The following is a 15,335-nucleotide window of genomic DNA, read 5'->3' as shown; positions in this document are numbered from 1 at the left end:
CTCCTAATGCATTTGCGTTCAGCACCTAAGAACCAACCAGCATCAGCTTCCCAAAACTTGCAACCTAGACAAAGCAAAAAGTGGAAGAAAGGAAAGTATGTCTCTCTGACACCTGCATTGACAGCACTGAGAAATTAAGCCATTTACTTAATTTCACATGGGGACACTGTGGCTGATCTTAGACTTGAAACTAATTTTCACAAGCTCAGATGTTCAATTTCAACAAAATGACTTTGCCAAAATTTGTGGGGTTTAGTATATCGCTGAAATGGAGATGACTGGGATCATAAACAGGAGTGTGTACACACACAAGATAAGCTCACAGACTGACACTTCCTAATTTTTTTTTTTAAAGTGAAGTTTGTTCCCTTTCAGAAATATTTCAGACAGCTGTACAACACTGTGAGAGATTGAACACAGGTAGTCCTCAATTGTGGTAACAGCTCAAGAGTATAAACAATAGCAGCTGCAACCTGTCGCTTATAATATAATTAGGTACAACATCAAATCTGTCCATCATTAATAAGGGAATTTATCCTAGCAATGAAGACAACCTGCTATTTGCATTGCTACTATCATCTAGGAGATTCATCTCTGTGTTCTTATTCAGTGACAATATTACTGGGTGGTTTTGGAGTCTATTTTCAGAAACATGATTTAGAGGAGCGCAAGTTCAGTTTATTTAATTGTTGGACAGTTCAGGAGAGGATGTGGAAACGATGCGGGGAAGAGAGAAACTGGACAAGCCAGAATAACAGGATAACTTCTTGCTCTTTTTTCAAAGTTTATTTTTAATGCTGGTTCTGGAGGGTAATGCTCTGGGGCAGAATTGACTTGAGAGCATGACAGAAGTGCAGCCTGCCGGTTTTCAACACCTCAACGCATCACAGTGGTATTGCTACAGAGCATTAGAATAGAGAGAGCTTTTAGGCAACTATTTGTATAGGTAGTGGGCTTATACGAATCTTCCCCTGATATTCCAGAAACAGCACATCGCTGAGTAGCTGTCATGAAACGCTGAAAAGATGTAAACAAAATACTGAGATGACAGTACAGGTTACCTGACTCCAAACGGGCTCTCTCCAGCCAGAGGGGGGAGAAGTCAGGAAGCTGATTTTGTCTGTCATTTGAGAAGATCAAACCATTTCTTCCCCAAATACCAAACATATGTTCCCTTTCTGCATGTTCAGTCTATTTCTTTTTGTCCTGTCCATATTCATCTTAATTTCATTCATTAGAGAAGTCTAAGAAAGAGGATTTTTATTATTTTTATTATTATTATCATCTTTTGGTAGTAGTAAAAATTTGAAATTCCCATAAAATAGATGATACGTTAAAACATGTTGGCAGATACTTCTCAAAGAACTCTTTGAAAAAGTGTAAGTGAATCTGGCAAAGGACAGTGCTCTGGCATTCTGCCAATCAAGAGGCAACACTCAATTCCCTAGATGAGCCAGGACAATTTACTTTGGAACAGATTTGCAAGGGATTTTAGGCAGCAACCTCCCACTGATTTTAACAGTAATTAGGTTCCTACACACTTGATTGAAAATAACACCTTATTCTTCTGTACTTAATTTCCCAAAGTCTGCAAAATGCAGGTAATGCTACTGGAAAAATGAAATAAAATTATAAGGGGTAAGCTGGACAGCTGGACCTACAAATTAATTGCAAGTTTCTAGACATCATTAGAATTACAATTGTAATCATTCATATTTTTATTCACCAGGTGTTCCTGCACAAGAATACGTGATCAGAAAGGAAACTAAAATAAAACCTAACAGCACCTCAACTAGTCTTTTAACTGCCTAGATTCACACGCAGATTCCTGCAAACACAAGATAGTTTAACAGTTCTTCGCGCAAAGTGCCTGCAAACTCAGTTGGGGATCTGAGCATTTAGTTGGGATTCCTTTTAGTTCCAACGTGGGAGGTGTCTGCTTGAGGCTGGAGTTTGCAACGAGGAGCTGCTCGGCGCAGCAATGCCAGCAGTATATGGCCAGGCTGTTGGAAGGGTGCAATCACAGCCTATTGCACCGCGCAAAACACAGCAATACATTTCCACACAGGTTTTTTTACTTGAATAGTGCCATAAATGTCTATTATTCTCTTTTGATGTTTGTTTTGACCTACAGTGGGTATAGGGAGGTGAAAATTCATAAAAAAAAAAAAAAAAAAAGGTGAAAGTTGCCTCTTTTCATTTGAGAAGAACAGAAAACAGCAATCTAAAGTACACCAAGCTACAGTAGCATGAACACGGTAATACTGACATCAACGCGTTTGGTACTGCTGCAGCAGGCAGAAAAGTTAATTAAACTAGAGTGGACACAAGCAAATGCTTGTAAGGGAAGTGGAGATGACCTTCCACTCCCCTTGATCTTCTCCTCCCTCACATGTTTTGTTGTTGCTGCTTATGTTTTAGCAAGGTTACACTGAGCTCTTCCTAGCCTATTTCAGTTCTTGCTCAGATGTGCACTTCTCTCAAGATTGAAGCAGACTTAAAACCACGGTTAGTAAGCCAGCCAGCTGGTTTTAACAGTATAATTACATTCCAGCCAACGTAAGGGCCTTGAAGGAAACTTCTCACACCAGAAGTCTCAAAGCCGTACAATGTAGGAAGACACCAACACTCAAGCCTGATGGCAGTTCCGAATTAGACTGGTTACTGGGAAGGTAAAAGACACAGTGGAGAACTTTCACATTTTTGAGTGATCCTGTTTAAGCTGCTGCCTCTCCACACACTGCAGAAAACAAACACCTAGGTACCGAGCTCAGCTTGGTCAGAAAGTGGGGCTGCCTCAGGCACATCACTTCATCCATCTACCTTACAGCAATACCTTGAAAACAGCCGTTGGATCCATGGGACAGAACTAGATGGTTCTGACTCATACCTACATCAAATTATGAACACGCAATTCTGACTTGAATTATTTTCTACAGAAGACTACGGTAAACGTTTCAGCCTCACAGCATCCTTCTCCACTACCAAAACACGCTTTATGTATCTAAAACCAAGATTTGGAGCACAACAGCATACACAAGGCACCATGTCATAAAAACCAACAGCCTACTACAGGAACGAGCTTACAGGAAAACTGAAAAAAAGAGCTTCCACAATAGAAGATGTTCACAGTTTGAGTAAGAACACGAATTTTGTGTTTGTCCTCCTTTCTTCACATTTGAGACATTCAGTTGTGGAAACGCAAGTCTAAAAAGGTTTATTTGCTATTACAAACCCTACCTCAAACAGAGACAAACAACGCAATTCACATATGAGGTTGCCTGTGCTCAGGAAGCCAAAACACAGCCTAGAGATCTAATTTTAGGTTTACTAGACTTTGCAAAGTTTGCCAGTTGTTGCCTCTCTCTAACTGTATGATAAATTATGTTGGGTCCCTTGACAGCAAGGAAAAAAAAAGTGACACCCTATCCAGTGTCATATATTCTCTCAGCTCTGAAAATAATTTTATTTATATTTACTGACACCCATCAGTTACAGTCTATGTCATAAGCCAAGTCAGCTTCACCTTCTGTATCACATCATCCTTTCTCCAGTGAATGAGCTTACAGCAACCTTTGCTTTGATTTTGCATAATCTACAGTTAGAAGCAAGTAAAAATCCTAAAAATATATTATGAAATGATTCTGTGTACATTCTTAAATTAATACACATAAACATAATCACAGACAACATGTCTAGCTAACCTGAACGCAGAACTCCTCTAGATTCAAGAGGCTGCCCTTAGAGGTCAGACACGATGGTTTATTTAGTTTCAGAAAAGAAAGGTCATTTATTCTCAGTGACAACAATCGGTTTCATGTCAACAGTTTTGTTCATCATGCCTTTTTGCCACTATTAAATTCAGGTTGGTTTATAACTGGCAATCTCAAGCTTAGAAAGTCTGCATCTTATTACTTTTCCATCTTTATCACTCCTACTACTTTTTCTTGGAAAAACTACACGAATAATTTTATCCTTTCATAGTTGCACTTCTGTTAACTTTCAAAGCAAAGCCCTTGAGAATTCTTGCTGACTGCCTTTCTTAAAAAATCCTCAAGCCTGAAAAAGCTGGTTTCCTCTCAAATTTAAGCGATTCGAGCAATTGCTCTACCGCACACAATTTTATCAAGCTGAATACTCTCCTCTCTCTTCCCTTACACTTCAGAAATTACTTCTGCTAGTTGTAATTGCACTGGCATCCTCTTCTCAGCAGAGGGGACAGGAGTCTGTTGGTAACTTCTACAATCCATTTGTATGCTCTCAGCTCATTTATGAAACACAGCTCAACCAAAGGCCACGCAAGATGCACAAAACACATGCATAAAAGCACTTTCCTTGAAGTTTTTTATAGGAAGTCTGTGGTGACAGCCATAAAGAACTGGAAGCCTTCTGCAAATGGACTAGAGCAATAATTTGTAGTATGTATTATTTTTATAGACTTTTTTCGGTAGGCAGGGTTTGGTACAGCAGAAATTTAATCTAAGCAATTAATAAATAGTATGTCCAACAGCACAGTATTTACAAAGAAACTAGAGTACGATGGCTGAAACAACAAAACAGAAATCTTAGCATGGCAAGGTCACTGAAGGGAAAGTGCCTTGCTGTTTCCGTACGACTTCACGGAATGAAATAAAAAACCCCAAAACGTTAATGTGTTAAACACTCTGCTGACACCTCTTACAACTCCATAAAGAGCTTTAAAAATAAAATTGTCACAAATGTCACTGTACTTCCTGTTTAAGCTGCAAATAAAAAGTGAGTTTGGATTTGTTTGGTGGTGATGGTGGTTGGTTTTTTTCCCCCACACAAAATGCAAACAAAGTGGCTACCTCTCCTAAAGCAACTACATAGAACCTAAACTGTGGCTGATGCTAGATTATGACAGAATGATCTAAAACTTTTCTTAATAGAGCATTTAACAGGAATTTTGCTGGGCTACTAGAAAGTAGATAAATTCTTCACGTGTGTGAAAGGTACAGAAGTAAATCCAATTCACAATATGCTATGGATCTCTTTTAAACCTTTCATGCACGATTATCATAGAAATATCACTAACTTACCACAGCCCTGTGATATAGACTGGAAGAAATGTTTTATGATATGAGAAACAACTCCCATGACTTCATTTCAGGGAAGTGTCAGAGTGACTTCTAACCACACCAGTTAATGTTATAGAGAGAAGTATCACAATACCACTACTCTAACAATATGCTAATTTTTAAGCCTAACTAGATGGACTACTTTATATAAAGACACAAAAAAAAAAAATCAGCCTGCCACTTTTAAACGCAGTGGCATTTTCACTCACAACCCATGTTTTTACTAACTGTGTACTCTAGATACAGTGACTTTACAGGGCAAGTTTCAATAGTCATGACAGGGAAGTGCTGAACACCTGTGGACATACGCTGTGTCTGATAACGTCACCGTCTGGCACCCTTCATCCACTTCTCTCTACAGCTCATGCAAAGGTAACCAACACATCCTTGACCAAAGAAGATCTCTGTGTCCACTGCTAGAGGAGAGTCAGCACTAGAGGAATATGGACTCAAACAGAAGGATCTAGTTTACGGGAATAAATAGAGAACAAATAAACCATTTGAAATTAAAAGCAAGATTTAATAAAACTGAAGTTTCTGAACAAGGCTATGAATTATTACACGCTATCAATAAAGTAACACGTTATCTGCATTACAGCCAATTAATGCCTTAAGGACCATTTTGGGCCATTAGCCCTGAGTCACAAGAAACCGTGCCACCTACTACTGAGTCATCACCAGCATCTCCTGAAGCTGTTAAATGTTTTTGGAAACTTCCCAATCACGCAGCCACAAGCCATGTGGCCCTTATCAGCTCCTGGAGGAACAGAGTCTGCAGTGATATAGCACGAGCCCAGCAATTCTGGCAGTTCCCGACAGCCTGGCAAGCATTTTATGTGATCTGAAGCTCAAGAATAAAACGCACATGATAAAAATTTTTCCCCACTTATCACACTTCGCTTTTTAGACTGAGTATCAGCTCTTGGAGTGGTAATGAACAGAGTCCAGAGACCTAGGGAAGGTCAAAGCTGACTCATGCTCAGCAGGAGTAGCCGATTTGATAAGCTGTTCCTCCTGCTATGTGGAGCAACACCAGTGCATACGTAATATGCATGCAGAAGGTCAGCACACTGTACCTTTGTGTTTAAAGGTCCAAATCCAGCTAGATATGGACTGAATGTAATACGCCTGGAAGCAGATAAATTGCAAGAGGGTAGCAGTATTATGATTAAACGATTTTTTTCCTTCCTCATGTAAGAAACAGATGGAAATCATGCTGCCTTTTTAATCAAGATTTTAGGAAATTATCTGTAAAGCCAAAACCACAAAGGTTGCTGAAACTCCCCTTTCACTGCTCTTTGTGGAGTCTTCTGGTCTGCCAAAATAAGAGGTGGAAGTTACCTTCTCATCTTGTTTAATCTTTAGTGTATTGAAGTAAACAATCTCCTCCAGCAGCAGGACAGCCCAAAAGCAACATTATTTGTTCCCTCTACTCTTCCTACGCAGAAAACAGACAGATCAATGGAAGTTCTCTCTTTGAGGATTACAGATCCACAAAACTCAGATATTGAGGTTAAGTACTCTCTCTCAGAACCTGTAGATTCTGTAGTAAGTGAAGATTTACAAATCCTGGCTTTAGGATACGCAGTCACCCACTTACGGCATAACTGAATCTGCATTATGGGCTGCCCGAAACAGGCCAGTGACTCCAACCCAAACATGCCGGCACTAGATAGAACAAGTCTAGCTGTTTGAGCGATTTTATATGTCTCACCTCACCAAAGCATCACTGCACGCGATGCTCAGCTATTACAACAGGTCTTTACTCCGGCTCAAAACTGCTAATGGAGAGTTTTAACAATACTTAATATATGTCACCTGAGCTAAATTAAGCTTGGCCATCATACTGCAAGCCCTATTCCGCATAAAACACTAATAATTTGTCCAATGCTTTATCATTGTTAGTCCAGTGGTGAGCTGCACTGTTTATGTGTACTTTTACTCATAAGTAACATTTTTTCATTGCAAAAGCATGGAATGAATACCATACAGAGTATATTTTCTCAGCTGTTCAATTTTCCATCTGCTTTCTACTGTGATGCAAAGTGAAAAATATAGTTTTATTTTTACAGAAATGGCAAAGCAAAGACTGGGATTAGGCTTAAAAGTCCGTGGTTAAAGACATTACTAACTTTGAGCTTTCCGAGCACTACCCACTGGGGTCACTCGGCTCTAATTATACTTTCAAAGCCAGATAGAGACTGAGGACTGAGATCACTCCCATCATCAAGATGGATGCTGGTAATAAGGAATTCACTTGAAAAAAATGCATGACTTTGTTACTAAGTAAGGCTAAGGCCAGTTCTAAATAACGAAGGCCAGTTCTTCTCAGTTACTGTAGGTAGAGCAGCTTTGTTATTAGAAAAACAAACAACAAAAACTCCCACCATTTTCTCTGCACTTTCTGTAACAAATCAAACATTTTTTAAACAGTTGAAAGAACACTGAAAACTAGCATGGAAATCTGTGTAAAAAGGAAAAAGATTGAGATGTCTCACTCTGCTAGCAGGAATAAAAAAATACAAAAATAGTGACTGTATTAGACAGCCTATTACAATCATAGTGATGGTGACCAAGTACCGATGCCAAAACTGTTTCAACAGAAGATTCAATATACATCAAACACATGACATAGAAGATTTTCATAACAAGAAATAGTAATAGAGGTGCTGGTTAATGCTCAATAATTAAACTTACGTTTTGCATCAAAAGCAAAAGCTTGCTTTATGTGTGTTGTGGGAAAAAATAATCCAAAGTTATTCTTGCAAATTTAAAGAACTAATTCAAATTATAAATTAATCTAAGACCAGAGTTAAGGTTCATGTTTGAGAGGACCCAATATTGAACAATTTCTATAGATAGAAAAAATGTCCCTGGTATGAAGGCACTGTGTGATGTGTGTTAAGGGTAAATGTCCTAGCTGCAATCACACCCCTCTGTTTACTAGGGAGTCCACCTAGCTGGATGACATGACTTTTTATCACGCATTCCCAAGTTCCTCCCCTAGAAAGAATACCTCAGTTATCTCTGCTTTTTGTTTTCATTACGTAAATAAATATTTACTAGTTACACTGTCAGAACAGCGATTATGTGCCAGGCCCCAAGGTCCCATTACCACTGGTAAAGTGTTGCATTTGCTGTCCTTTTAAGTTTCACCCAGAAAAAAAGGTTTCACCAGACTCAGTGAGCAGAGCTGATCCTCCACACACAAGGCAGGGAGGGGGGACTGCAGGAGGTATGATAGGCCATCGACGACAGACCTAGCAAGGCTTTAATCATGAAGCTGCTGTTAAAAACCCCAAGAAACATGCGGAAACAACTAGGTAGTGGTATTTAAGCACATACAGCAGAAAATTCCTCAAAGTGAAATATAGACCATCCCAACACGCAGCCTTGCTGTGAAATTAGTTTCCATGGTCAAAGCCCAATCCACTCATATCTAGCTCACCTTTCGCATTAACCAGGCATTAACTTGCGCTTCTAGGAACTCTTTAGGCATAGGACCCCACAGAAAACAGCCATCTCAGTACTCCAGTTTCCACAACTTCAGCAAGTCCTGCTTGTTTTTCTCATCAGAAGAAAAGCTTTTACAATTTTCAAGACGTGACCAGCTGCAATCCTCCGAGGTCACCATGCTGTGTCAGCAACAAACCGTCTTTCCCAACAGAGAAAATTTCAAACTAGCAAGCGAACAAAATGCTTTTCCTGTCTCTCATGCATACTGAAAGCCTTCAGTTTTGATTTCCCACAAAGATCAGTTCATCAGGCCGTGCGTCTTATACCCATACAAGATCTCCTACCTCTGCAGAAAACATCGCAGAGCCAGACAAAAGCTGATGAACACTGAGGCTAGAGATGAGCATGCCTGCCAGTCGCTGCGATAGGCAAGAAGCTGGAACGGCAGGTGGTAAGGCTGGCACGCACTGTGGAGGAAGACAGAGCCCCTTCCCTCCAGTGAAAGGAGGGTAACGAAGGACAGGGGGATGCTTCCTTACCCAGAAACATCACTGCAAGGTTTGTCTCTGTTAAGCACGATCTAGTCCGTTGCAGAGAGCCAAGCTGCGGCGAGCAGGGCACCGTCTCGGGACACTGCAGCGCCATGCTCGCACCAGCCTGCAGGAACACGCTTTCTCAATAGGCACTGCCATGAAACGCTTCCGGACAAGCTCCGTGACACTTCCTACCCTCAGTCCAGACTTGACACGTAACGGTGACACTGCCCAGAAGGCATATGTCAACAGCTCTCAACATCCTGTCTGGCAGCACATTTGGGTAACAGATTACTGACTCTATGGTACAACCTTTCATGAATTACATTGCACATCTCAAATTCTAGCACCCTCTGTGCACCTACCACCACCACCAGTGTTTGCTAGTACAACTGGAAAAGGCTCCTGCAGCTTTGTGCAAGAACTCCTCCTGTCCAGCTAGAGAGAACTGCCCATCCAAATCACAGGCCCTGAGACATTCTGTTAAAAGGCTCTCCAGTGAGCTTTATTGCTGCAACTTTCCTGGGAACTATACCACTCACTCAGTTTCTTCTTCTTCTTCAGTTTTCTTGGCCTGCTTTGGCCTCAATTTAAGAATTTCCATTCTTGGTTGTCTCCCGCTGCCATCTCCCTTGCCACAAGAACCAGTGGTTATTTGACCCGCTGCATACTCCCAAGAAGCCTTCACTTCCTCACTTTTTTCAAGCTGTATTTCCATTGCTTTGGCATGCCATTAGAGTGATCTGCTACAAACATTCCTGCAAATGGCTCAGGCCAGGATCCTCCTCGAAACAGGCAGAACTGTCAAGAGCTTTCTTACAAGGTTTATTAAAATCAATGGTAAAGGATGCAGTCTGCCATTAGTTGAATAGAAGTGTCATTTAGCAACATAAACTCACATTTAAGGAGGGATAAATTTTGAAAACATTCTATGGAAAATAATTTTCTTTAGTAGACGGTTTTGATCAACATCTCAAGACACAGAAAGAAACTGAATCTGCCAATAAGTCAGACGTCTTCAAAGAGCGATAGCAGTAAATGCCTGTGAGGACTGTATAAAGTACTCCCAAATCACAGTCTACTGTCCTTGGGGGAAGGGAAAAGAGAAAAGAATCTTCTCATAACTCTGCATGAACTGATTACTTTATACCACATTGCTTTCTAGCTCTTCTAGACTTCAAGACTATCTAGTATAACTGAGGACTTATTAAATAAATATCCCTGTAACATACTCATCTAAGTTAAGTTTTCTAAACTCTCCCCTTCCCTTGTCATAAATTTTGAAAAAGAAAAAAAAATATTTCAATATTCCAGCAATAAGCTGTATTACAGATCTCAAAAGGGTTTTTTTTTTAACTTAAGAAAGTTGAAATTTGCTAAATGCACTCTAGAGGCTCCTCCTCTTTTTGGGCTCCCTTTCAGCTATTGCTAGAGAACCTCAGTCCCCACAGACTTCACACTTACAAGCCAACTGATATTATCTTGCAGGAAGTAACCTTAAATATACATATATGATAATAAAGTATTGCACTCATTCAGCATAGGCCATGCGAAGCTTCCCAAGTGTAGCTGCTAGAACGAACAAGCCCATCAGCAACTTCTTTTCCCTAATGCCACATGTCTGACTTGTTGTTCCCTGTACGTACCCTTTGGAGAAGTTGAGCAACAGAGGTGTAAACCTAAGATTAACACTTGAAAGATTGAGGGAATGTTGGAGCTAGGCAGCTATTTCCAGCACACAGCTGCAGCTATGGAAAACCTGCTCCCCCTTTCTGCAAAGAGTTTTCTCTCACACTGTTCCCTTGGCACAGGAGATGACTGCATTTCCAGCATCCTTTGAGATGCTTCTAGCTCAGCAGTGGCTCTGAGAATGATCTGGTTGAAGAGTTCACAAATGAGTTTGCAGGGTTTTAGACAGCTGGATCTAAAAAGCCTTTGCTGCAGCTACCTTCAATGCTGCACAGTGACACGAAAGGGATAATTTCATCGCCAGACCAGATCTATCTAAGCCTTGTGAAGGAGCATTTGCAGTATATAATAGCAGCCTCCTTTCCTAAGTGCTGTGTAAAGACTTTCAGATAAACAGATGCTGGCTCCGTCAGTGAGATTCTGTTATTTTGACTTCTGACTGAATCTGAGCTAGAACAAGCATTAGGCCTGTATTAATGACTACTTTTGTTCTCAAGAAATCACAAGCTCAGTTAGTAGGACACAAACAGGACAGACTCTTCACAAACGTTGTTTGAAAACCTTGTTTTTTTATGTGACTTCTGTTGCAGAATGATATTAAATGAATCCTTTTACCTGCCTGTACCTATCAGCAACTAACAGCTTGTTGCAAAGGCATCTACAGGTTCTAAGGGCATCAGTCAGCACTGGAAAAAGATTCTTGCATTTCAGCCACCACAACCTGTCTAGCGTGTTATTTTTCTTCTAACAAAGCAAAATATCATTTGTCACTGCCCCTAACCCATAGTTACTGCTCAGAGATACAGAGGAATGATAACCCAGTGACACTCCACATATAATGCAGCGTTGAAACAAGAGGTTTGCAAAGCTCCTCGCAAAATCTGAAAGTGAAAATGCACTGACAAAGACAGTGACCTTATATTCATGGGCATGTATGAAGTATACAACTTGAACACATTCAGAGTAAGGGGAGGTAATTCCAGTCTTGCTGCCCTCTTCTCACAATTTACAATTACAGGGCTTTCCTTGAAAAATTGTACCAAACAGTAGAGGTCTGCTTGTTACAATTCGCCTATTTCCTTCAGGGATTTCAGGCAACATTTTTGCCTATGGACCCTAGCAGACTGGGATACTACGAGAAGTACTACACCTAGAACACTGGGAACTAGAACATGGTTTTATAGTGGTCTTTAATACCCCTCTGCTATCTGAGGATGGCACATGCTCATGTATACATCTACTCCTTCTGTCTTACCTAGGAAAGGTCTTTCTTGCAGAGAACACACCCATTAAAAAAGGCCACAATTTCAGACTCCATGCCTGAGTGTAGTCTCCTCTATACCCAGCCCATCACCCGACATGTAGTGAGCACCAGTTCCATGGCATACCTCTGGGACCAGCCATGCTTCTATGACATGCAGCCAGGAGAGGAGGAGGGCTGCTGTGACCATGCAAGCCTTTACCAGCCTGAGGCCTCTCGGGCAGATTCAAACAGCAAGGGCCAGCCTTTACCACGTTGTTTCAATTACACCTCTCCATTCAAAAGGCCTAATAACCATCAGCTTGAAGAGGAGAGTGAGGTTCATCATCTCAAAAGATACTGGATTTCCAAATTCAATTCAAGAACCAAAGTAAAAATACACTGCTCAGTTTCCAGTTTCTCATTTTAGTAGTTTGACTGTTACAGCACATACTAGGGCCTCTTAGGTTAAAAAAAGCGCACCTTTTACACCCTGCATACACACACTGAGTTTCTTTACTGGTCACTCTTGGAAGATTTTCACTACCAGGCTGATGTTCTCAGGACCAGTAAGTACTCAAAAGTAAGCAGTTACAGAAAATTTCATAGTCTAGGCCTTCCTGAGAGGGAAGGGAATGAAGAAAAAAACCCCAAAATACCCAAACCCAACCAACCATCTCCCCTTAAAAGAAATCTTCTCAACAACTCTAAAGATGAAATAACTGGGAGTGAAGAAGATAAGATTTGTCAGGGAAAAAACTTCAACTGACGTGTTTTCATGTAACTAAATTATTGGCCCTTGAAAAAGGGTAATTGCACACACACACTCATTTATCAAAACCAACTGCCAGACGTTGGGAAAGAAGCCAATATGTATATAGCCTTAATTTAGCTATTTGCATATTAAAAAGAAAATGACTGGAGAGCTGGACACTGAATGGAAACCAGCTATCCTCACCCAGAGCACTGTATGTTGCTAAGTGACTGGGGGAGCCCTGTGTCATCCAGCTCACAAACCCAGCAGAGGGTTTAAGCAGGTGCTTACAGTTAAAGCATGGTAATAGCCCATTAACTCCACCTATAATTAATACCTGCAGATAAGCCTTTATAGATTAAAAGCTATATACAGTTATTAACCAGTCCAGTTAAAATTTTGACAGGTAAATTTTTTTCAGGAATACACACACAGTGTTTTGCAGGCAGGTATGAACATGTTCCGTCAGTGCTCGGAGCCAGGTGAAAACAACAGTGCTGTGCAGCACTGCTCAAAACAACAAGCCAAATGAAAGCGCCGCGTCTATGACAACGGCACCATGGGTTCCTGTTTCCTAGCTGGTTCAGAGAACAGACAGGTGAACTCAGCATAACGCACAGACACAGATGACACCTATCTACAAAAGACAATGCAAACATACCTTTTGTTGTCCTAGGTGCGAGAAAAGAAACAGGAAAAATAGTTAGCGCTTCACTTAAAAAAAAAAATTAATATCCAAAGTGCAGTTTTTGTAAAGGGATGTGTTTCTATTGTTGCGTATTGCAATTGATTTAGGCTATCATACACGGTCATTGTTTTAAGATGTGGCAAATATCCCCGTGTGCCAGCTTTTAGAATAGTGTGGTGTCATCAGTACAAACTTACCTTCCTAGCTCTTCCCCAATTTCATAAACGTCCTCCACCTTCTGTTGCTTGAACAAAGCCATATTTGGACTTTTCATTGATGCACAAAGATGATGCAACTAGAATATTAAGAATGACATTCGTTACGATCTTCCAAAAGGCAAAGACTCAGCAAAACACATTTCTGTTATAGTCCCTGTGTATTCATCGCAGCTCATTCATGGCCAAAGTTACCATTGATCAACTAAAAGAATTAATTTAGCAAATAGTGAGGGTCCAAATCGGGAAAGAGGTGGCCACTTTTAAGTGAAGAGGATTCTTGTGCCTCACTGAAATACCTGAGCACATACTTAACCAGAAGCACAGAACGCACCATGAAACATAAATGTGATAGAAGTAAAGCGACTAATTAATAATTTGACAAAGTTAGGGACAATAAAGCATCCACACTACACTGAAGAGAGCTAGCATACGAATCGGCATTACAGGCTTCTTCGTCAAAGTGTCCACAGGCAGACCATGAACGGAGGAGACCACAAGGCAGAGCTTCCTTTGTCTCAGGCAGTGTTTCTGAAGCACACAGGCAGGACAGCAAATGGAAGTCTGAACCAGTGCTGCAAAAAGACACTGTGATTTCATCTACCGAGTTTCTGGTGCAACATCCTTCATCACACACTAGGTGTTTCAAATGACAAAAACATGAGCAGCACGCATTACTCTAACTGTGAAATTTGTTTTTCGAACACAGTCTTTTAAGTTCATAAACTCTGTGAGGTCTGGACAGACAAGCCTCACATTGCTGCATTTGAGGCCCTGGGAGTGCATTATGCTGTGCTATATTTCTATACAGCTCCTGCATATTTTTAAATAGCAGTCTCTGGCATCTGACTGTGGCATGCTGCAAAGCATATTTCACAAGTAAACAAATCTCTATTTTGATCCTTTAGAAATAAGCTCAAATCAATCTTGCAAGAAGATGCAGCTATTTTGATAAATCAGCAGACTACTTACAAAGTAGGGCAAAGTACCAAAGAGCAATTGCAGGGTTCCTGCCAAGTTGAAATGCACATTATTTTTGGAGATTTTTCTCTAACAAAAGCATACAACCGTAAGCATCAAATATATTGTAAAAGTCTAACTACTTGTCAAAACGCACCCAGCTTTTGTCATAAATTTTGTCATTTAAAAAAAAAAAAACAAAAAACAAAAAACGACCAGCTGCTTTGTTTTCCCCTCCCTTTTTATAAACCATTGGCTTCTAACACATGGGAGGCATGTTGAGTATCAATTCAATTCCTTTCCAAATATGCTGCTTCTATTGCTTCAAAGGAACAGAAATAGTCTCTTAGCTCTTCCACATGTATTTTTTGGCTAATATTAGCAAAACCTACACATTAGGACAAAAATTATTTGGCTGCTTTATCTCAAGCAGAAAGGCTACTGCATCAATGCTTACACTGATATTAGTTGGGAATAACATTCACTCTTTCAAAAATAGCAGCAATAAGTCAAGGGGTATCAGCAAAATCAGATGTCCCTCTATTCTGCGCTCAGCACCAGTTACACAACACACGAGCTGAGGAGGGGTACCTGCTTCCATACCCTAGTGACACTATTTTGCGTAATTCCATTCCAGCTCTCATCCTCTTAACACTTCTGTACAGTGCATCTTTTTGGATTTCTATTTCCAAACCACAAGG

General features: G+C 40.4%; 1 protein-coding gene across 1 annotated transcript in view; it reads right to left on the bottom strand.

The window, feature by feature from the left end:
* DAPK2 (death-associated protein kinase 2) overlaps nt 1–13,749 on the bottom strand; it is a 39,254-nt gene extending 25,505 nt beyond the window's left edge. The window contains exon 1 of the mRNA XM_010294713.1: nt 13,657–13,749. Coding sequence (XP_010293015.1) covers nt 13,657–13,733 — 77 coding nt within the window. The 5' untranslated portion in view covers nt 13,734–13,749. The remainder of the gene's footprint in view (nt 1–13,656) is intronic.
* Between the last annotated feature and the right edge of the window lie 1,586 nt (nt 13,750–15,335).

Source organism: Phaethon lepturus, unplaced genomic scaffold (genome assembly GCF_000687285.1).
Source record: "Phaethon lepturus isolate BGI_N335 unplaced genomic scaffold, ASM68728v1 scaffold3849, whole genome shotgun sequence".
Taxonomy (NCBI): domain Eukaryota; kingdom Metazoa; phylum Chordata; class Aves; order Phaethontiformes; family Phaethontidae; genus Phaethon; species Phaethon lepturus.
This window is presented reverse-complemented; position numbering and strand designations above follow the sequence as displayed.